The 23,203-nt window shown below is 46.2% G+C and overlaps 1 protein-coding gene across 1 annotated transcript in view; it reads right to left on the reverse strand.

The window, feature by feature from the left end:
* Nucleotides 1-22,180, reverse strand: part of NEURL1 (neuralized E3 ubiquitin protein ligase 1) — a 94,707-nt gene extending 72,527 nt beyond the window's left edge. Inside the window, exon 1 of the mRNA XM_038758292.1 lies at nucleotides 22,126-22,180. Within this exon, the coding sequence (XP_038614220.1) occupies nucleotides 22,126-22,165 (40 nt within the window). The 5' untranslated portion in view covers nucleotides 22,166-22,180. The remainder of the gene's footprint in view (nucleotides 1-22,125) is intronic.
* Between the last annotated feature and the right edge of the window lie 1,023 nt (nucleotides 22,181-23,203).

The following is a 23,203-nucleotide window of genomic DNA, read 5'->3' on the forward strand; positions in this document are numbered from 1 at the left end:
AAATACCACTGATTGAATCCAAACCCCTTAAGCATTTAGGTACTCAACCCACCCCCATCCCCTCAGCACTTTTGATATATGCTTATATTCGGTGCTTCCTGTAATTTATTTCAGTGTCTGCCTCCCCCACTGGATTATAAAATCCTTGAAGGCAGGGACTGTCTTTTGTACTCTCCCAGATGCTTGGTACAATGCTTGGCACTCAGTAAGCACTCAATAACCCACTGATTGATTAAAGTGTAAGAAAGATAACCAAGCACATAGTACAGTGTTCAGCAGGTGCGTAATAAATGCCGCTAATGATCCAGAGATGACATGTCCAACTCCTACAAATGTGCTCCAGCCCCAGATGCTATTCCATAGCATAGTTCTGACCCCATCCTGGGTGGGCAGGGGTCTGATCCAAACTGGGGAGACCCTGGGGGGTCTCACCCTAGGCCACCCCTGGACTGTCTGTAAACAGGAGGCCAGAGGGACTCTAGCAACAGTCCTAGGGTTCCCATACTCCCTGAGGCTCACCACCAAATCAGGTCCTCACCACTGGCCCCGGAGTGTACAGTGGCCCTTCATCACCCAATGGGGACCATCTGGTCGTGCAGCATATCAGATGGGTGAAGCAGCATGGCTCAGTAGAAAGAACATGGGCTTGCGAGTCAGAGGTCATGGGTTCAAATCCCAGCTCTGCCAATTGTCAGCTGTGTGACTTTGGGCAAGTCACTTAACTTCTCTGTGCCTCAGTTACCTCATCTGTAAAATGGGGATTAAGACTGTGAGGAGCCCCCTGTGGGACAATCTGATCACCTTGTATCCTCCCCAGTGATGATGATGATGATGATGGCATTTGTTAAGTGCTTACTATGTGCAAAGCACTGTTCTAAGCGCTGGGGGGGATACAATGTGATCAAGTTGTCCCACGTGGGGCTCACAGTCTTAATCCCCATTTTTACAGATGAGGTAACTGAGGCTCAGAGAAGTTAAGTGACTTGCCCAAGGTCACACAGCAGACTTGTGGCGGAGCCGGGATTCGAACCCACGACCTTTGACTCCAAAGCCCGGGCTCTTTCCATCTGCTTGGCACATAGTAAGCACTTAATAAATGCCATCATTATAACTATTATTATTATTACGGGTTTCATTTGGCCCAGTCCTCACCAGGAAGGGCTGGGCCGGGGATTAGCCAGGAGCCAGTCTGATTTATGGAGGATTCTGAGGAGTTGTGGCAAATCAAATAGGAGGTGAAGCCTGGATCCAAGGCCTGAGGGCAGGGGTGGCAAAGGAAAGAGGCAGGCTGACCACCAACCAGTTGGCAAAATCAAACTGATAGAGAACGGGTGGCAAAGCACCAAGATGAGTCAAATGCTGACCCTGCAGCCAGACGCCGGGGGACATCGGCTCACGTCTCTTCTAGACCGCACGACTCAGAATCCAAACCGGCAAACGTCTTTACGCACTCCATTCACCCCCTCCCACTAATGTCAAGAAAAGTCAAGAGTTAAATTCGTCATTGCTGAGGGCCGGGCAGGAAGCAGGGGCTGGATGTCGCGTACAATTTGTTCTACTGGGTTCTGGTGACAACCAGTGAATATCACTGGTGAATTCTGCTGGAATCCAACTTGGGAATCCGATCCCTTCTTCCCGTTTACACTGGGGATTTAGAGTGGTGGTTTGGGTTCTTGGTGGCTTGGGGGAAGGCTGGAAGTTGGGAAAATATGAGTGAGGAAGAGAAGAGGATGCGCATCTACTGGGCTGGTGAGGCACTCAGGGAGGGGTCCACTGAGCTCCCAGGGACCCAGGGAGCGGGGGCGGGGGGAGGGGAAAGGGAACCGTTTGTTTCTAAATTTAAAACTTTATTCTCTGAGCTTTTCCCCATGGGGACAGTTTCTTCTCGGGGAATTTCTCTGTGGGCTGAGGGTTCTGTAAGGACAATTCCTGAGGATGCACTTTAAATTTAAGATTAAACAACAGAAAGCCACTAGTGTCCAAAAGCTATTGGATCACAGCTCTCTGCTTACCACTCTGCCCTGCTCAAACGTCACTATTTCCTGAGATCATCATCATCATCACCAATGGTATTTAACGAGTGCTTACCATGTGCAGAGCACTGTACTAAGTGCTTGGGAGAGTACAATACAACAGTGTTGGCAGAAATGTTCCCTACCTCCAAGGAATTAAATCCCAGGCAGGGAGATGATGGGAATGAGAATCGGAGACCTGGATTGTTCCAACCTGCCAGTGACTGGCTGTGAGACCTTAAGCAAGTCACTTAACCTTTAGTTAACAATATTCCTCTAACTCACAGGGTTGTTGGGAGATCAAGTGAGATCACTAATGTTATACAAACTCAAGGCATAATAATCCAAATGACTGCTCAACAGATGACACTGCAACAGAAGCAGGGTGGCCTAATGGATAGAGTCAGAAAGAACTGGGTTCTAATCCCAGCACCACCATTTGTCTGCTGTGTGATGTTGGGTAAGTCACTTAACTTCTCTGTGCCTCAGTTTCCTCACCTGTAAAGTGGGGATTAAGACTGTGAACCCTATGCGGGACATGGATTGTGTCCAACCCAACTAACTTGTATCTACCCCAGTGCTTAGTACAGTGCCTGGAACATAGTAAGCGCTTAAAATAATCACAATTATTATTATCATTATTATTATTGTAATCAGAAATCTGTTCGGACAAAAGAAGAAGAACAGTAAACGTGGTATTTGTTAAATGCTTACTATGTATCAAACACTGTTCTAAGGACTGGGGTAGATAAAACTTAATCATGTCAGATGCAGTCCCTGTCCCATGGGGGTGTTCACAGTCTAAATAGAGAAGAAGCGTGGCTCAGCGAAAAGAGCACAGGCTTTGGACTCAGAGGTCATGGGTTCTAATCCCGGCTCCACCACATGTCTGCTGTGTGACCTTAGGCAAGTCACTTTACTTCTCTGAGCCTCTGTTACCTCATCTGTAAAATGGGGATGAAGACTGTGAACCCCACGCGGGACAACCTGATCACCTTGTATCCCCCCCAGCGCTTAGAACAGTAAGCACTTAACAAATACCATCATTATTACTATTATTATTATTATTAAGTAGGAGGGAGGACAGGTATAGAATCCTCTTTTTACAGATAAGGAAACTGAGGCAAAGAAAAATGAAGTGACTTGTCCAAGTTCATACACCAGGCAACCGGCAGACCCGACATTAGAACCCAGACCCTCAGGCTCCCAGGCTCGTGCCCTTTTCACTAGGCCAAGCCGCTTCACCATCCACACGTCCTCTTGGTTAACATTTACTGGACAACAAAAACACATACAGGACACAGAAAGTCCACGTTATTCCTGTTCGTTCTAAGAAAGCAGTACAGAGAGACAGGAGATAAAACATCTGGGGCTGAGGACGATGCTGGCAGCGGCTGAGCATGCAGACCAGTTCTTGGGAAAAGAAAAATTTAGTGTTTCCAACCAACGCTGACTGCAAGGAGAGGGACAACGCAGCTCAATCACAGGCGCTTACGCTGCATTGCCTAGACACCAGGTCATTCCTCTCAAGGGCAGTGACACCAGTGACTGGGAAAACCAAAAAAAACCAAGGTCAAAATAAGTCACAATACAGTCAAATGCCAAACACTCCAACACACACCTTTGTCATCACTAACTGAGTTTGCTTCAGAGGACACTCAACAGTCGGGTGAGGAATGGGACAGCAGCATGGGAAACGGATTGGACTCTACCGTTCCTTTTTGTGGTTGCAGGGGGTTGGAGAGGAGGAAAGAGAGACAGCAATAAACAAAGGGACACCATCTTCATCATGGGATGTATTGCTTTCATTTTTTTTCAAGTATCTAACACAGTGCACCGCACAGAGGGCTGCTCAAAAAATAACTGACGTCGATGATGCCGAAAGATGTAAAGACTCAGGGAAAAGGAGGGTTTGGGGTAGCTTAAAAACCACCTTCAAGAGCATCAAGAATTTTTAATGGAAGGTCATTGACTAACTTTAAGAACAAGAGGAAATGGGTTTAAATTGCAGCAAGAGAAAGTGTATTTAGACATAATAAGAAATAATATCCTGTCACCAACTCATAAGACTCTCAAAACAAGACACTGAGGGAGGGTGGGGTGAAATTTCTGGAGATCTTTTAAAAGAACGGACAACCTGTCCTGGATGGATTAGGCCACTGAGATTCAACCTACGACAAGAAATTCATTCATTCATTCAATCGTATTTATTGAGCGCTTACTGTGTGCAAAGCACTGTACTAAGCTCTTGAAAAGTACAATTCGGCATTGTGAGCCCACTGTTGGGTAGGGACTGTCTCTATATGTTGCCAACTTGTACTTCCCCAGCGCTTAGTACAGTGCTCTGCACACAGTAAGCGCTCAATAAATACGATTGAATGAATGAATTAAGGAACAGGGATACAGGGATTCTTTGCATTAACTGCTACCCCTGCATTGTCATCAGTGCTATACCTGTGTTATAATTTGTTGTGGTACTTGTTAAGCCCCTATTATGTGTCAAGCACTGCTCTAAGTGCTGAGGTTGATGCAAGTTGATCAGTTATTCAGGTTGGACTATGTTACTGTCCCACATGGGACTCAAAATCTAAATAGGAGGAAAAACAGGTATTTTATTTCCATTTTACAGATGAGACATCTGAAGCATAGTGAAGTGACTTGCCACAGACACGTGGCCGAGGCAGAATTAGAACCCAGATCCTCGGATCCACAAGCCTGTCTTCTTTCTACCAGGCCACAGTGCTTCTCAAATGTTTCTTATCTTATTAAACACCAATTCATGTAGAGACCTCCCTTTTTTTCTGTGGACTCACCTAGCTGGCTAGATGAAAAATGCCATCACTGAGTCAGACAAATGACCTTTTCAAACCAGAATTTGGTCTCCAACAGAAGCATCAGAACGCTTGGAGGATCTAAAGGATTGTTGCTATCCTTAATAGCAATCATCATCATTATCATCATCATCAGTGGTATTTACTAACTGCTTACTGGGTGCAGAGCACTATACTTAGCACTTGGGAGAGAGTACAATACAACAGAATTGGTGGTCACATTCCCTACCCACAACTAGCTTACAGTCTAGACATGGTGACAGGCATTAATATAAATAAATAAATATTTTTCCTCACAAATCCTCAAATTGCCTTATGACTTCTCCTCTCACTCCCTCTAATAATCATTTATGGAAAATTGATCTGTGAATTGGTCCAAACCGCTCTTTAGCTTCTTGATATTTTCGGCCCACACAACTTGCTGTGCTAATGAATTCCATAAGCTTACCACAGAGATGAGTGTGAAGAAATGTTTCCTTCCATTTGTTTGGCACCTACCCACCTCAAGCTTCAATGGGGGGTTCCCTCTTCTTGGTGCTGTGAGATTCTTGTGATCAAGAATTCCATGTTCACCCTGTCTACCCCCTTCGGGATTTTCCAGGCTTCAATCATGTGCCCTCTCAGCCTGTGTCTTTCACATTATCCTCATAAGGAAACTCTTCCCTGCCCCCGAATCATTTTGGCTCCTCTTCTCTGAACCTCCTCCTGCTCAATTATGTCCTTCTTATGGTGTGGTGACCACAGCTCGATCAGCATTCCAGATTGTGGTGGACCAAGATTTTCTACAGTGGCAAAATTATACCTCTTGTTTGGTTTTCTAGCCACTTCCCCATGATGTCCAGCATTTGTTTGGCTTCTTTGATGGCTGTCACTCATGTCCCGGGATTTAAAAGTATAGTAATAATTATAGCGGTGGTATTCGTTAAGTGCCTACTACGTGCCACGTCCTGTACTAAGCACTGGGGTGGGTATAAGATAATCAGGTCCCACAAGGAGCTCACAGTCTAAGCAGAAGGAGCAGCATGGCCTAGTGGATAGAGCATGGGTCTGGATTCAGAAAGACCTGGGTTCTAATCCCGGTTCTACCGCTTATCTGCTATGCGACCTTGGGCAAGTCACTTCACTTCTCTGTGCCTCAGTTACCTCATCTGTAAAATGGAGATTCACATTGTGAGCCCCATGTGGGACATGGTCTGTGTCTAATCGAAGGAGCTTGTATCTATTCCAGCATTTAGTACAGTGCCTGACACACAGTAAGAGTTTAACAAGTACCATAAGAAAAGGAGGTAGAATAGGCACCAAATCCCCATTTTGCAGATGAGGGAACTGAGGCCCAGAGAAGTTAAGGGACTTACCCAAGGTCACCCAGCAGGTAAATGGAGGACCGAGGATTAGCAACCAGGTCTTCTAACTCCTAGGCCTATGCTCTTTCCATTAGGCAACACTGCTTCTCATGACTCCAAGATCTATTTCCTAAGTGGTGACTGAAGGCTCCAAGCCTGCCACCATGTTGGGGGAATTTGTATTAGGTATTACTTTGTGCCTTATTTAGGATCTGTTCTCACTAAAGCTCAGCTGCCAGTTTTCTGCCCACTCAGCTTTATGAGGTCTTCCTGCAGTTCATCTCAACCTGTATGGAATTTCACTCCCAGAAGATCTTAGTGTCATCGTCAGAGTTGGAGATTTCAGTGCAAGCTCCCACTACCAGCCATTTACAAAGCCATTAAACAAAACCTGTCTTTGTGCTGATCCCCAGGGACCCTGCTACTTACATTTCTCCATCCTAAAAACTGCCTCTTTATCCCTACCCTTGGTTTCCTATCTTCTTGCCAGTTTTCAGTCCGGCACCGATATTCTCTTTAATCCCATGATTACTTCATTTTTAAAAATCCCTTTGTGAGGAACATTGCCAAAGACCTTTTGCAAAATGTAAATACATTCTGTCTGCTGGTTCCCCTCCATCCACCTGCTTGCTGACCCTTTCAAAGAACACCAGCAGATTACTCAGGCAGCTTTTCCTTGGCAGAAACCATGTTGTCTTTCCCCCATCTGGTTGTTCTTTCCCAAGAGCTCATCGATCCTCAACTCATTTATTGATTCTCCTAAATGCCCATGTTAAAAAGTGCGATTGCCTGCCTATAATTCCCAGAATCTCCTTGGAGGCCTTCAGGTTTGGCCCAAGTCACTCAGCTCTTCAGTCCTGACAACCCTGAGGCTAAGGCCTTCCTCTCCATTCCCAGCATCCCTGGCACAGGACCAACTCTACAAATAGACTGTGCGCCTGCCCTTCTCTCTGCCCTTCTGCTCTTCCAAGCTCTGTGCCAGGGTAGGAAGAGGAGTTCTTGCCTGCTCCCAGCACTCCTGAGGCCATTTTTAGAACAAGGCTAGAAGCTTCTAGGGGCAAAGAAGGAACTCCCACCCACAGGTAGAGAGCAACTGCCCCTACAGATTTTCAAGCTGGACTTGCTCATCTCAGGTCTCTCAGAGCTTCCAATCAGGGCTGAAAAGACCCAAAATGGTGGTCCTTGGGTCTGTTAGCTCTTTGAGGCTTTCAGTCCCCCTAGACCTTGTGGGCAGAGACCATGTCTACCAACCCATGTCTTCCAAGCACTTAGTACAGTGCTCTGAACATAGCAAGCGCTTACTGAATACCGGCTGACTGGGTGAAGCCCATTCCTCCAAAAATCCTGGCCCCCTTCCCTCCCCGACTCAAGAAGTTGGAAACCGCTTTCCACTCAAGGAAGCCAGGAGTGGAAGGGCAGCTCCTGACTACACCCCGGTGTGGTTCCAGAGGTGAACGAGGAGTGAGTCATTTGGGTTGGTTCCTGCCTCCATTCCTGGTTAAATGTGGCTCCCCTACCAAAATAAATGTTTAGGTATTCACCTGCCTGGAAACAGGGAGCTGGACCAGCTGATATCCTTGATTCTATAAGCATCTATTGCTAATTTGCGCTCCCCTCCCCTCGTGCTGCTGAAGTCAGAACTCTAAGTGTCCTTCAGCAGCGTGGCTGAGTGGAAAGAGCCCGGGCTTTGGAGTCAGAGGTCAGGGGTTCAAATCCCAGCTCCGCCACTTTTCAGCTGTGTGACTTTGGGCAAGTCACTTAACTTCTCTGTGCCTCAGTTACCTCATCTGTAAAACGGGGATTAAGACTGTGAGCCCCACGTGGGACAACCTGATTACCTTGTAATCTCCCCAGCACTTAGAACAGTGCTTTGCACATAGTAAGTGCTTAATAAATGTCATTATTATTATTATTATTATTATTTCAGCTAGACCAGCAACACAATCTCTTAAACTGTGAGCCTCCTACAGGACAGGGACCGTGTCCAACCTAATTAACTTGTACTTATCCCAGTGCTTAGAATTGTGTTTGACACATAGTAAGCATTTCAAAAATACCATAAAAGTTTTGAAAAACCTCTTGTCTTTCAAGGGACTCCTGTCTTCTCTTCTCAGGACTCGCTTGGACCTTATGTCTCACCCAGAAATCTTCTCTCCAAAATATAAGTGAAGCCATTGCCTGTTCTAGTTAAGCCTATTAACTTTCCAGTTCTTGGCATTTGCAAAACACTTTATCAACTTATCAACACATTATCCTATAATGCCTCCGAGAGAAGGAAGTTTTACCCAACCCCTCGTGATGCCGGGGGTGATCCAGGAATTAGCAAAAATGATAGCATGGTTCTGGTCCCACCCCTAATGTGTACCCTACTAATCTAATGACAAAGCCACCAGGGCTATACTCTCGAGAGTGCTGGCCTGGAACCCCTGTGGAGGGATTCATGTGCATCCAAACCCAAATGTTGGCAAGAATCCTCCCTGTGTCTTCCAATTCTCTACCCAATTCTCTCCTCCCTGCTAACCCTCCAGTTCTTATCATTTGCGAAGCACTTTATCCACTCATCAATGCAATACAATAGTGCATAGGCAGAGAATCCAGGCTCTGGGTGTGTTCAATAAATCCCATTGATCAGTTTTTCCCTTTCCTCTACGGTTTAGGCCTTTAGAGTGTTGCCAAGGGCTTCCTAAAAGCAGGACAGCAGGTTAACTGAGGCCCAGAGCAGGGATGGGACTCTCCTAGTCGAAGACAAAGCAGAGCTGTGAATGTCATTCCCAGGCCTGGTGCCCACTGAGAGAGCCGAGGTGAGACTACCTAAGCCAGGTGAGCTCAGCAAATTCCCAGGATATGAGAGAACCAGCACAGCTGCAAGAAACACAATTTCTAAAGGATGAAAGGATGAGGAAATCCCCTCGAGCTGAAAGGGATATGGGACAGAATGGCATCTGATCTACTTATCATGTATCTGCCCCAGTACTTAGTATGGTGCTTGGCCATCTCCAGCCAATAAAAGGCAACTGGCTTTAACCATCAACAATGTATTAGAAGTCATATAGGCCAAGGGGATGGCTTTTCTAACCTCCCCCTGTTGCCATTTGACTTGTCCCTCTGGGCTGATCCGGTCTTATCCGAAACAAGTAGTACTGAAGACCAGTTGCAGCACTTCTTTCTTCTGTTTCTGGTTTTGGGGAATTTGGCATGGAAACAGTTCACTAGAGGCACAAACAGCAACAGTAAATGTGTCTGCAGGATGGGATGGTAAATTCAAGTGGGGAAAAAAAAAAGATGAAGAGGCAATAGTACCCACTTTGCACATAGTAAGCGCTTAATAAATGCCATTATTATTATTATTACCCAACAATAAGGGATAAACAAGTCACCCAATAAGGAGCAAACACAACCCAGTGTGAACAAGCCTTCCACCCAGCAACTCCAAAAAGACCACACAAAAGTACCCCCTCCCCCACCCTGCAACACACACACTCACAGAGCTAAGCTCAACTCTTCCCCCTATTCACAATCTATTTTAATGTCTGTCACCCTTTGTATAGTGTAAAATCCTTGTGGGCAGGGATTGCAGCTACCAAATCTGTTGCACTGTACTTTCCCAAGCATTTAGTACAGTATTGTACACGCAATAAAGTGCTCAATAAATGCCACTGATTGACTGATAATTGAGAGCGATGGCCCCCACCTCTTAGTATGAGAGAACAATACTCCCAGATTTATTCATCCCAGGTCTCTGACAAGACCTGAGAGTTTCTAATCAGGGCTAAAAAAGAACCAAAATGGTGGTTTTCTAGACTACTAACTCTTTGAAGTCTATTAACTGCTTTTGCCCTGCCTTCACAATGGAAAGTTGGCTCCTTTGGCCCAGAGCCTTTACCAAGCCCTACAGGGATATCCTGGAGATGTAGCTGGTCCAATATAATGGATAAATAACTGCTTCATACAGGCTCTAAAAGACGGATTTATGTCATACAGATTATGCTTTGCACATAGTAAGCGCTTAATAAATGCCATTATTATTATTACAATTACCATTTGAAGTAATTTTATTCTCTCATACAGTTCCCTCTCCCAAGTTGTGAAACCAAATGTCTAGCATGTGCTATTTTTGCAGCTACCCTCTTGGGTATGTAGAATGACCATAAGCTCAGAAAGTGGCATTACATACTTGTATTCCACAGTGACTTTCAGTAATAACCAGAATGAATGCTTGCTTGGGATATTGAAATGAAGATGTTATGGGTGTCTTGTCGTTTCTCCCTCTCCATCACCCTCTCTTCCCTACCCACATCCTCCCTGTCCCCCACTGCCATTTTTTCCTGCAAGAATGAGAGCATGAATGCAAATTCACATGCTGAACAATATCAAGCATGTAACTGCTGATATCATTTTCCAAATGTGAATTAATTCACTCTGTCTGCCTAGGCCAGCATAAGCCCCAGAGGAGATTTGCACATTTTAATCACCAACACACACACACATACACAAGCAAGCACACACAAACGCCAGTCTTCTCCAACTGCTCTCACTCTCCCTTTGCTACAGCCACCCAGTCAATTTTATCGTGCAGTGCAAAAACAGAGACTTAAAAAAAATACTCTGCAAATACAATTAAGAAAGTATGTCTTCAGGAAACACAGCTATAGCAGCTCCTTAAAAGGAATATGAAACACTGGCATTATTTTCCTTATATTACCCATTATTCCATTATCAGGTAAAGGCAGCATAAGTTGGAGGGAAAAGAAATCAAGGAATAAGACAGCCTCATCTCCAGTCCACTTTGCCAAACTGTACGTGGCCATATGCTCAGGCATGGGGGCCCACCGTCCTAATCAGAGGATCTCTCTAAGGGTTGTGGGGGACCACTGATCCCGCTTAGACGCACTGCTGCCAGGTTCCTGCATTGTAGGGAGGATCAGGCCAATCCCCGATTATTCTGAGGGCCCTGGCATTACCAGATGCCATCACACGAGGTGAAAATCTTGGGACTTTTTCAACCCCACACGGACTCTCACCATTGTCCTTCGGTTGCCAACCCCTCCCCACAAGCTGAAGGGTCCCACTGGGAGCCAGTGTGGCACAGGACAATGGAGGCTTCCAGAGTGCTTCTCTTCATAACCTTAAATTCTCCCATTTCCCCAGTCTGCAATTTATTTTAATGTCTGTCGCCTCCTCTAGGCTGTAAGCTCCTTGTGGGTTGGAATCGCATCTGCCAACTCTATCATATGGTACTCTTCCAATCACTCAGTACAAGTGCTCTGCATATAGTAAGGACTCGATAAATACCATTTCATCCGTCAGTCTCCTCAACTCTCATGCCCCATGACCCTCTGCCATTTCATTAATTCCCATTTTTCTCCCCTTTCTCAGATCTTAAGTCAGGAATGGATAGTGGCGTAAAAATGTTCATAGCAGCTCATATGAAGGACATTTTGGGGGTGATTCATGGAAATGGAACCAGAAAATGGCCCCTCAGCTAGCACAGATGCCCTTCATCATTAAAGTCCAACCCCTTCAATCCCAACTAATAAACCGAGATTTGCTACTTTCCCTGTGGGTTGTTCTCCTCCTACCTGCCTCCTCCCCACACTTTACTAAATAATTGTGCTATCTGTTAAGGCCTTCCCAGACTGAGCTCCCTCCTTCCTCTCCCCCTCCTCCCCGTCTCCATCCCCCCCGCCTTACCTCCTTCCCCTCCTCACAGCACCTGTATATATGTATACATGTTTGTATGTACTTATTACTCTATTTATTTATTTGTACATATTTATTCTATTTATTTTATTTTGTTAATATGTTTTGTTTTGTTCTCTGCCTCCCCCTTCTAGACTATGAGCCCACTGTTGGGTAGGAACCGTCTCTATATGTTGCCAACTTGTACTTCCCAAGCGCTTAGTACAGTGCTCTGCACACAGTAAGCGCTCAATAAATACAATTGAATGAATGAATGAATACTATGTGCTGAGCACTGTCCTAAGCATTGGGGTAGGTACAGATAATCAGGTCAGATGGTCCTGCATGAGGCTCACAGACTAAGGGGGAGGGAGAACAGATATTGAATCTATTGGCCCAGAGGACCCTGATAAAGGAAGGGATCCCAGGACAAATTAGCCAAGGTACCCAGCTCCCCTAATCCTGACTTTCCCACTAACCTAATCCATGGCCCACAACCAGATTTCTTCTTTAACAAAGCCACCCAGACTCCTTTACATACACCCTCCTACGAGTAACAGCATGGCCTAGTGGAAAGACCACAGGCTTGGGAGTCAGACGACCTGGGTTCTCATTCTAGCTCTGTCAATTACTCGCTGTGTGACCTTGGGCAAGTTACTTAACTTCTCTGCACCTCAGTTCTCCCGCTCTCCTTCTTACTCAGACTACGAGCTCCATGCAGGACAGGGACTGTGTCTAACCTAATTATTCTGCATCTACCCCAGAGCTTAGAACAGTGTTTGGCACATAGTAAGTGCTTAACAAATACAGCACCCCCCAAAAAAAATTCTCCTGGGAATTCTCTCTTAGCTGTTCCTTTAGTCACTGATCTGTATGGTTGGCATCCCAAGAAGCCCTCCGCCCAAGCCTCCCATCAGAGTCCACTGCTCAGCGGCCCTTCCGTAGGAATCCACGATCTAGATTCCGTCTGCCTTCCCCCCCTCAGGGCCATGAGTGGGGCCGGGACACTCCCTGATCGGAGCAGAGAGAGTCTGGGCAAGAGCCGCTGGCACTGTCCTCTGGACCCGGCTTTTGGATTAAGCGTCTCCAGGGCTGTCCATCTGTCACTTTCCCTCCCTCTCCCTTCCCCCAGCCCCAGAACTAAATTCATTTCCTTTTACGAGAACCAATGGCTTGGTTTTTCCACCACTTCTTCCTTCTTTTTTTAAAACTCGAAAGTGACCTCCACAAAACTCCCGGGGCTAGGCGAGAGAAATGAAACCTGCAGGCCAGAAGCATCTTGGTCCCAGGTAAAGAATTGTCACCTGCATATTTCCTTATGGGTGTAAGCCATTTTATCCGCAGCTCTTTCACCGTTGGTTATTCTGCGGAATGGCTTTTGTTCCCTCCTTTCATTTCTTTTTTAAGGGGCAAGGCCAAATTGGAGGTGGTTAATCGTCCCTGATGCCTGCCAAGACCGCCCCCAACTTGCTCTTGATCACGGCAACTGGCAGAGGGAAAGTTAAAGGCGTTGCAGTGACTGGAGTGGAACAAGCCCAAGGCCCAACCTGTTTAACCCAACCCCGGGCCTTCCTTCACGACTGCCCAGGAGAAGGAAGCAAAGACCAAAGGCAAACAGGGAAAGACTAGGTTGTCCCTAGAATCTCCCTGTGGCCCTGAAAAATCCCATTTTAAATTAAACAGGAAAACAGTTTGGGAGAGGGAAAAACTCCGCTAACAAAGACAGAGGGAGGGAATTTTGTTTTTTGGAAATGTAACGGCAGTGGGGCTATTCCCAAAACACCAGGCGATGATGTGTCCCCCGCCGCCCATCAAGGCACTAAACCTCTGAAGGAAAAAAGATCAAGGACTCTCTCTCCTGCCATGATTGTCCTCTTTCTCTCTGAAGCAGTGGACGTGTACATCTACATTACAGGCCGGAGCATTTTCCGTGTATTTAAAATTTAAAAAACCTAGAGAAGCTCAAGATAATTTAATTTTGTAAGGGCTAGTTCACTAATGGAATAGTTAGAAAACATGCATATTCTGTATATATCTGAGTATTCGTATATGTTCTATTTAGTCCTGAAGTTGGACTGGCTTCAATGCAAAATATATCCCCTGGGGCTAAAGAATCATAGATCCATTCACTTGTGCGCATGCACAATCTACTCTATTCACGCACAAGAACATACCTGCTGCACACCCCGTAAAATGAACCAAATCTCCCAACCCCCAGATACCTCTTGGCATTAGAAGACAGCAGAAATTTTGGGAAGAGAGAGCGATGGTCTTACATGTGCGAGGGCATGTATACATGTGTACGCCCCACTCCCCGAAACACCCACACGGTATCTCTCACAATAAGGGAGGTTAGGGAAACAAAGGCAGAAAAAGTTACAGGATACAATTGTCAGAGATCCCCTTCAAGTAACCTGTCCTGCCTTTAGGTTAGTGCAGACTGTAAATAGAGATCAATCAATCAATGGTATTTACTGAGCGCTTACTGCCCGCAGAGCACTGTACTAGAGATCTAGACTCTGGACAGCTTCGCTTTCTCTTTTCTCCATCTTAGCCAAAAGCACAATAGGCAGGGCTCTAGCAGGAAATAAAAGAAAAGAAAAAAGAAACCTCGTCCTCGCTTTTAAACTGCAGAAACGGATCAACATGGGGAAGCAGGGAAGGGAAAGAGACCTCTGAGGAAATGCTTCTGCTGCTCTCCGGCCCCACTAAGGCACATTTCGTCAGCAAGAAGCCTGACTCCATTCTAGCCTGTTACCTAGCCTACCTTCCATGCCACCCTCTGTCTCTGCTGCAGAGGGTTAGGACGGCGCAGGGGTTCAGGGGAGGGAGAGGAGGGTTTACATACATTGCAATTTGCTTTAGAAACAGGACTGCTGGTTAGCTCCTTACCGTACAGGGTGTTCCTGGTGATCTGTCCCCCCATAGCAGTGTGTGTGGAGCCACCTCTCAGTCCCACTGTCAGAGAGCACTGGGGGAAAACGCCACGGATGCAAGCATGATCAGCGTGCAGATGTCTCACACGCACACAACACACACATGCTTAAACACACACACACACACACACCCCAGCTTAGTGGCTCCCAATAAATACACATACGAATGCAACAGCACTGTCAGCGCTCCCGCAGTTTCCACCCAGTTTTAGACCCTCCCTCTCCCTGTCTCTCTCTCTCTCCCTCTCCAAGCAATGGGATCTGTCATGTTTATTTACATAAAGAGGAGGAGACTGGAGTCTTCCTGAAATAGACAGTGCATTCAGAGTCCTTTGTTGATGCAGTCTCTTTTGTAAAAACTGAAAACAATAGAAGAGGAGGTCCTCCAACTCTTACCCACCCAGCCTCCCCGCCACACGCCCCCCTCCATTAATATTCCATGTGTGGGCATCATTCCAGAACCAAAAGGAGGAAGGGCTTGAGTGCCACAGTGCAGGAGCCAGGTGGCTGTGTATGGTCCAGCCCCATATGATTCCCGGCTTCCCAGCAACCGCGGGTGAGGAAGGAAAGCGGGAGAGAGAGAGAGGGAAAGAGAGAGAGCAAACACACACAGTGAAGAAAAAGGATGGAAGATGGGGAGAAAGAGAGAGAGAAACATGGGACCAACTGTTTCAGGCAATAAGACCCAAGGGAAGGGGCCGCTGGGATCTCCAGAGCCCCGGAAATCAAGGCGGCCTTTCTTTTTCCTTCCTTCTCGCCTGTACAGGCTCTCTGGCTTCATGCCAACAGGATAGTGGTGACCGCTTAGTACAGTCCTCCCTCATGGTTCCTGCAGATTCCTCAGTGGAGCCCCAAAGAGATGAAAAGCAGAGAAGGCCCTGTGGGATTTTCCGCCCAGCAGGTTTGGCAAACCGACCTAAAAATCTGCCCTTCGGCTCCCTTGGCTCATTCCTCATCCTCTTCCTGCCTGCCTAGCGCTGCCCTCCCACACAAATGAGTTTTCTATGATGAAAGTTCAGTTCGGGGTGTAAGGTGCTTTGGATTGGGAACAGGCCATTAGCCAAAAGGGCTCCTCCGGGAGCTTCGAATGTCAACGGTCCAGAGACCATGTTTATTAACTCTGTCAAACTCTCCCAAACACTTAATACAGTGCATGTAATCAATTCATCAGGGGTTCTTATTGAGCACTTACTATGTGCAGAGCACTGTACTAAGTGCTTGGGAGAGTATAAAAGAATTAGTGGACAAGTTCCCTGCCCATAAGGAGCTTACAATCTGCGGGGGTGGGCAAAGTAAACGCTCACCAAGTGCCACTGCCTAGCAGAGATCCAGGCCCCCCTCCATATCCCTGCCACCTCCCCATAATAAATCACTGCACAAAACTGAGCTGGAATCCATAGGCCCAACCCAGGGCCTTTCTCGTTCCCTCTCTAGACTGCAAGCTTCTTCTATTGTAAAATCTGTTGTATTCTCTCAAGTGCTTACTACAGTGCTCTGCACACACTAAGGACTCAATAATACCACTGATTGATTCCCGACCAGGCAGAGGTACCCCCGGGGGAACAGGAGAGGGAACTACTAGTTTTCCACTACATTGCCAACTCTTAGAGAGCAGGATCTAGTCTTCTAATACTACGGTACTATTCTAAGGACATAGAACAGCACCCTGAACCGAGCAAGCTCTCAATAAATACTATTGACTGATCCAGGGGACTTTTATACAGTTACTGCTGTCACTAAGAACTGACATTTGTTCTGGTCTCACCTGTCCCGGGGCGAAAAAAGAAGAGAAGTTTTCATTCATTCAATCAATCGTGATTATTGAGCGCTTACTGTGTGCAGAGTACTGTACTAAGTGCTTGGGAAGTACAAGTACAATATGTTCCCCTTCTTTCCTCCCTGCCCCCCTCCAATTGCAATCCCACAGACTGAGCCTGATTCCAGGACTGGAATTAGCACTGACCTTTGCTGATCAAAAGTGGACAAAGTCCTATGCATCAATGCTTTCGGGGTTTGGGGGAGGCCCCCACCATCTTCCTTGCTCCTGCTCCTCCCTAGCCTAGCCCAAGACTTCCAATGATGGGCCTCTAAAGCAAAGGTTTGCAGTGTAAACAAGAAACAGAGGTAATAGACCTCAATTACCCAGGGTGGAGGCAGTAACTGGAGCAGGAACTCCAATATTTATCTCTGCTAACTGCCCTCTCTGGGAGGACAAGTTTAGCACCTGGAATATAGGAATGGGCCTTGCACGAACACCTGCCGGCTGTCAGCCCCTTGGAGAGAAACTGATAATTCTGTATTGAACTGAATTCGGCCAAATCAATACACACAATACAGCTTTGTTCTAAAGGAATGTTATCCCTATCAGAGCGAGGCTGGACCCACCTTGGCAAGACCAAACCAAGGCCTCAGAGGCCAGGCACAGCAAGGGTCTGGGGCCATTGAAGGAAATTGGAGCAGGGCTCCGCACTAGGAAGGAACAGAGACCAGGGATGAGCAAAGGCTGGGGCTCTGACTCATGACTTGCCTTCCCATCAGTCAATCAACGGTATTTCCTAAGTACTTACTAAGTGCAGAGCACTGTTCTAAGCACTTGGGAGAGTACAATACAACAGAATTGGCAGACAAATTCCCAGTTCACATGTTCTCCATCCGACTGTAAGCACCTTAAGATCAGGGATTACTCCTTCTTCTTCTGGAGGTTTCCCAAGCGCCTAATACGATGCTCTTCACCCAGTAAGTTTTCAATCAATACTGTTGAAGGCACCTTTCCTGGACTTAAGGGGTCTCTTCCATCAAGGAGAGCAGGTGACCTTCAAGACCAAAGCAGTTGGGCTTTTCTGCAAATCTGTGGCACTCCCAAAAAACCGCATATGAAGGAAAGTGAGCTTTGCTAGCACTAGCCTTGAGCCTCTCCAGAGCAGTGGCTATAAATCTTGCACTTTCCTTCCTGAACTGCCATGGCAGAGACTGGGGAGTGGGAGGAGGGGTGAAAATGGTTTGTAGGGGCCCCCTGTCCCCACCACAGAGCCTTCCCCTCTCTCAGCTTCATGCTCTCTTCCTGCCACTTGACAACCCTAGGACTCAGGCCGAACTGTCGTCGTCCATTCTCCTTTCAACAAGTTCCAACCAGAGGTCACTGGGTTCCTTCAGGAAGTCAGTTTGGGCCTTGGAAATCCAAAACAGAGTCCCCTATTCTCACTGCCAGATTCAGTAACATCCTCCAGAAAAAGTCACTTTTGTTCATTAGTCAGTCACAGAGGGAATGAGGATTCCTGCCCATCTAAAGGGTCAAATATCCCACAGAAAAATCCTACAGAGATAGTCCCAACACATAGTGCAAATGATATGTCTGTGAATAAACTGATCTTCATGGAGAGAGGGGAGTCTTGACAAGAACTTATAAGAATGGCAGGGTCCTGGTTTAGAGAAGAGAATTTAGAGGTTACGGGAACCACACCTAGGCCCCTCTTGGGATCCCTCCTCAACGTTTTCCACTCCCTCTACATTCATTTGGGCAGTGCGGATGGCAGAGTTGAGAAGAGGGTTCGCAAATACCCCATGTGCCCCTGTTTCTCATCACGCTCCATCAGGACAGGGGGAGGAAATCTAATCACATCATGTGACAGCTTGGGAGGGAGCGGAGGACAGACCACGGCTATAAAAAGATTGCATGCCGGGCAGTTTGGACAGTAAATAGTGGTGTTTTCGGTGTGACAGCCCAAAAGAGAAACTAGGAGGAATTTGGCAGCAGCCCCTAACCTTGAAGGAGAACAAAGAGGAAATTACAAAGTGTCAGGGCGAGCTCATTTGCTGGAATTTTCATTAGAATTCAGGATCCCGTTAGCCAAGCCAAGAAAATACGCTTGGATCGGAGAACTTCTGGACATTTCTAGCAGTCCCCGGGGATTTGGCCACACAACACCCCTGACTTTGAAGGCAGGGAGTCAGTTCGGGCAGGAACGCTGCTGGAGTCTTGGAAAACTGACCCCTTCTTTATCCGGGACTTTGCTGCAAGGCTTAAATCCCATTTAGAATCATGTGGCCCTGGGATAAGGGGTCCATTATTTAAGCCCACTGGTTCTGTAAGTATCCCAGGAAAGAAAGGGCTTGGGGGGTTGTGATTTGATATATGTTTAGTGTTACTCTGTATCTGGGTTCTGACCAAAACACAAGTTAAAATTTCTTGACTAATTCACTTGTCTCCTTTGCAGCATAAATCATACATTTTTAACCATTAAGATTGGGTTGATTTTTATTTGTGAAGTCTATAGATTTTTTCTGCAAAAATGTACAGTCCAAGTTTCCCCACTCCCCAAGAACCTCTAGCAGTTTCCCATCCCCTCTGCATCAAACCAGAACTCCTTGCCATCGGCTTTAAATCACTCCATCACCTTGCCCCCTCCTACTACAACCCAGCCTGCAAATTTAGCTCCTCTAATGCCAACCTACTCACTGTACCTCTATCTTATTTATCTTGCCACCGACCTCTCGCCCACATCCTGCCTCTAGCCTAGAATGCTCTCCTGCTTCACATCTGACAGACAATTATTCTCCCTCACTTCAAAGCCTTATTGAAGGCACATCTCCTCCAAGAGGCCATCCCTAAGCCCTCCTTTCTTCTTTTCCCACTCCCTTCTGTGTCCCCAACTTGCTCCCTTTACACATCACCCACTTCCAGCCCTACAGTACTTATATATATATAATTTATATATTTATTTATCCAAATATATATATATATTTATACAAATGTATATATTTATTTATATTTATACGACTTTATTTGTATTTATGACTGCCTTCCCCTCTAGACTGTAAGCTCATTGTGGTCAGGAAATTTGCCTTATATTGTCACGTTGCACTCCCCCAAGTGCTTAACACAGTGCTGTGCACACAGTGAGCACTCACAAAATACGATTGATAGATTGACTGATTGTAGCTTTCCAGGCATGAGGCCTATACGGTGGGACTGTTCAAAGAGGGATCTGTGGGCTGTCTGCTTTGGCGCTAATTCTCCAGTCCATACTTCGCTCTGCTGCCCAGACCACATGTCTAAAACATGGTTCTGCACACATCACAAAACCCTCTGAAATATTCAGTGATTGCCCATTTCTCTCCGTATCAAGCGGAAATCATAAGCATTGGCTTTAAGGTATTCCTTCAATCGTATTTATTGAGCGCTTACTGTGTGCAGAGCACTGTACTAAGCGCTTGGGAAGTACAAGTTGGCAACATATAGAGACGGTCCCTACCCAACAACGGGCTCACAGTCTAGAAGGGGGGTACTTACTCATTCACTTAAGGTCCTTAAGGTATTTAAGTACTTAAGGTACTCAGTCAGCTCTGTTCCTCAAATTTTACCCATTCTCTCCACCCATTATACCCCAGCTTTCACACTTCATTCCTCTCAAGTTATTTCACTGGGCCTCGCTCTCCTCTCTTCTACTGACTTCCTTTTCAGGCCCTCCCCACTGCCAGAAACTCACTCCCCCTTTACATTCAGCAGACCACATATCTTTATACTCTATTTTTGCCTCCTAGCTGTAATTTATTTTGCCATCTGTCTCCCCTGATAAACTGTAAGCTCTTGGAGGCCAGGGAATCATTTCTAATAATTCTATTGTACCCACCACAAACGCTTAGTAGAGAGCTGTGCACATAGTAGGTGCTCAGTAAATACTTTGAAATGTTGGACTGATTGATGGGGGAATCCTGATTTTGCTTGGATGCATTTAGGGGAGGAATTTTGCAGTCACATTTCCAGGAGAAATTGGAAGAGGGGTGGGGGAGAAGCCAATTTGTAGCAAAGCACAAATGTCAAACTGACATTACACTGCTCATGGTAGGCACGGAACATGAAGTATGGCCTGGAGAATTAGCCCCAAATGTGTCTTCCAACTTTTTTTGTGGTATTTCTTAAGTGCTTACTATGTGCCAGGCATTGTACTAAGATCTGGGGTAGATACAAATTAATCAGGTTGGAAACAGTCATTCATTCAGTCATATTTATTGAGCACTTACTGTGTGCAACACACTGTACTAAGTGCTTGGGAGAGTACAGTACAACAACAGACACATTCCCTGCCCACAACAAGCTCACAGTCTAGAGTCCCAGTCAATATCTCACTTGGGACTCACAGTCTTAATCCCCCATTTTACAGATGAGAACACTCGATATCCCCCCACCCCCAACCCCACAGCACTTACATACATATTTTATAGTATATATTATAAATTATTTATTTATTCATATTGTCTGTCTCCCCCTCTAGACTGTAAGCTTGTTATGGGCTGGGAATGTGTCTGCTAATTCTGTTGTACTCTCCCAAGCCTTCAGTAAATATGAAGCAACCGAAGTTGTTGTAAGGTACTCTCCCAAACGCTTAGTTCAGTGCTCTGCACATAGGAAACACTTGTTACATACCACTGATGATGATGATGACCCATTGATGATGATGATGACTTGCAACTGCCTAGTATACACCTTTGTACAAATGCTGTTACTAAAGCACTTTCCAAATTATCAACTTTTTTCTTCTAATCTATGAATCATGCTAATGCCTGTCCCTCTGATGGGCAAGCTCCTTGAGGGCAGGGATCCCATTTACTAACTTCAGTGCACTCTCCTAAGCGCTTAGTGCAGGGCTCTGCACAGAGTAGGTGACCCAAAAAATGTTAATGATTTGATTGATAACCATTTTGCTTGGATTTTTATTTCTATATCAGCAGTGGTAGCATGTATTGAGCACTTACTATCTGCAGAGCATTATACTAGGTACATTGAGGGACACATAGAATAAGTACAAACATTCCCTATAATACAGCCAGGATGTGTTCCTTGAAAGTGTGGATGTACTGTGAACAGCTGTACTGCGAGGTATGTTTTCCCATAGGCACCATGCAATTTTTTAGGTACTGTTCACTAACCAGCCCTTACGTGATAACCCTGCCATACAAGAAAATCAAAATTATGTTATTCATGCCCTGCTACACACTTCCTCTCTCATAGCTAATCCCCTTTCCTGTACCCCAAAGTCTGCTCTCTCTTCCCTCATCTCCCTACACTCACGATCCAGTGTTTACTTATTTTTCAAACTTTATTCACAGCAGCAGCTAGCTCTGTCGCCTAGCCCTTCCCCACCTCCCGTCCCCCATCAGGAAGGAGTGGAGAAAGGGGAGGGGAAGGGCAGCCTCATTCCCATCCTGTCCAGGTTCGTCCCAGGCTCCGTGCCCACAGCTGGGGCTCGGAAGGGAGGGTGGGGCCTCAAATGAGAAAGCAGACTGTGATCAATGCGATTGTGGAAACAGAGGAGAGGCTGGGTACCTGGCAAATGGTCGGAGAAAGGCGTGCCCAGTCTGCCCATGGTTCCTGTGAGATCCAGTGGCAGCGATGCCCACAGCTTTTAATGGCCACATTGTGGGTTTCCCCCTGTCTTCAGCTGCAGTGGTGGCCCACTTAGCCTAAGGAGGGTTATGGCAACTAGAGTGCTCAGCTACTGTCAAGTTTAAAAATACAAGAACAGGTGGGGAGATAGAAAACTGGGGCTGGCTTAGGGGCAGGGTGCATGTCACCAAAACACATCAAGTTACAGGGAAGAGCGGGAATGGAATGGGGCAAGGGAAGGAGGGGCCTAGAAGGAAACTGACTTCCTTGGGATAACTGAATGGAAAAATGGGAGGGACTTGTGTATCCTGGGCTTCTGCATCAATTAGCTCAGGCTGTTTCTCCAGATTTTAGTGTGATCACTCAAACCCCCGGATACGCCTGTAAAAGACACAATCCCTGTACCCACCGGATCTTACAGTCTTATGGGGAAGGGAAGCCAACGTAAATAGACGAAGAGTAGATATGAGAGCATAAGAGTGGATATAAATAAAATGTCAGGAGATGGCTTAATAGAACAAGTCCAGGAATGCCTTCTGGCAGAAATGGCTATCAAGAAGGGCTCTGAAAGAGGGGAAGGTCCAAACAGTAAGTAGACGCAGAAGGGGAATTAAGGGCGAGGGATGATTAGGAGATCTACTTTGGGAGAGCAGAGATCACAAGATGAGGTGTCACAAGAGAAAAGATCCTCTAGACTGTAATAATAATGATGGCATTTATTAAGTGCTTACTATGTGCAAAGCACTGTTCTAAGCACTGGGAAAGTTACAAAGTGATCAAGTTGTCCCACGGAGGGATCACAGTCTTAATCCCCATTTTACAGATGAGGTAACTGAGGCACAGAAAAGTTAAGTGACTTGCCCAAAGTCACACAGCTGACAACTGGCAGCAGGATTTGAACCCATGACCTCTGACTCCAAAGCCTGTGCTCTTTCCACTGAGCTACGCTGCTTCTTTTAAGCTCCTTGTGGACTGGGAACACGTCTACCAACTCTGTATACATTCCCAAGTGCTTAGT

Source organism: Tachyglossus aculeatus, chromosome 16 (assembly GCF_015852505.1).
Source record: "Tachyglossus aculeatus isolate mTacAcu1 chromosome 16, mTacAcu1.pri, whole genome shotgun sequence".
In the NCBI taxonomy this organism is placed as follows: domain Eukaryota; kingdom Metazoa; phylum Chordata; class Mammalia; order Monotremata; family Tachyglossidae; genus Tachyglossus; species Tachyglossus aculeatus.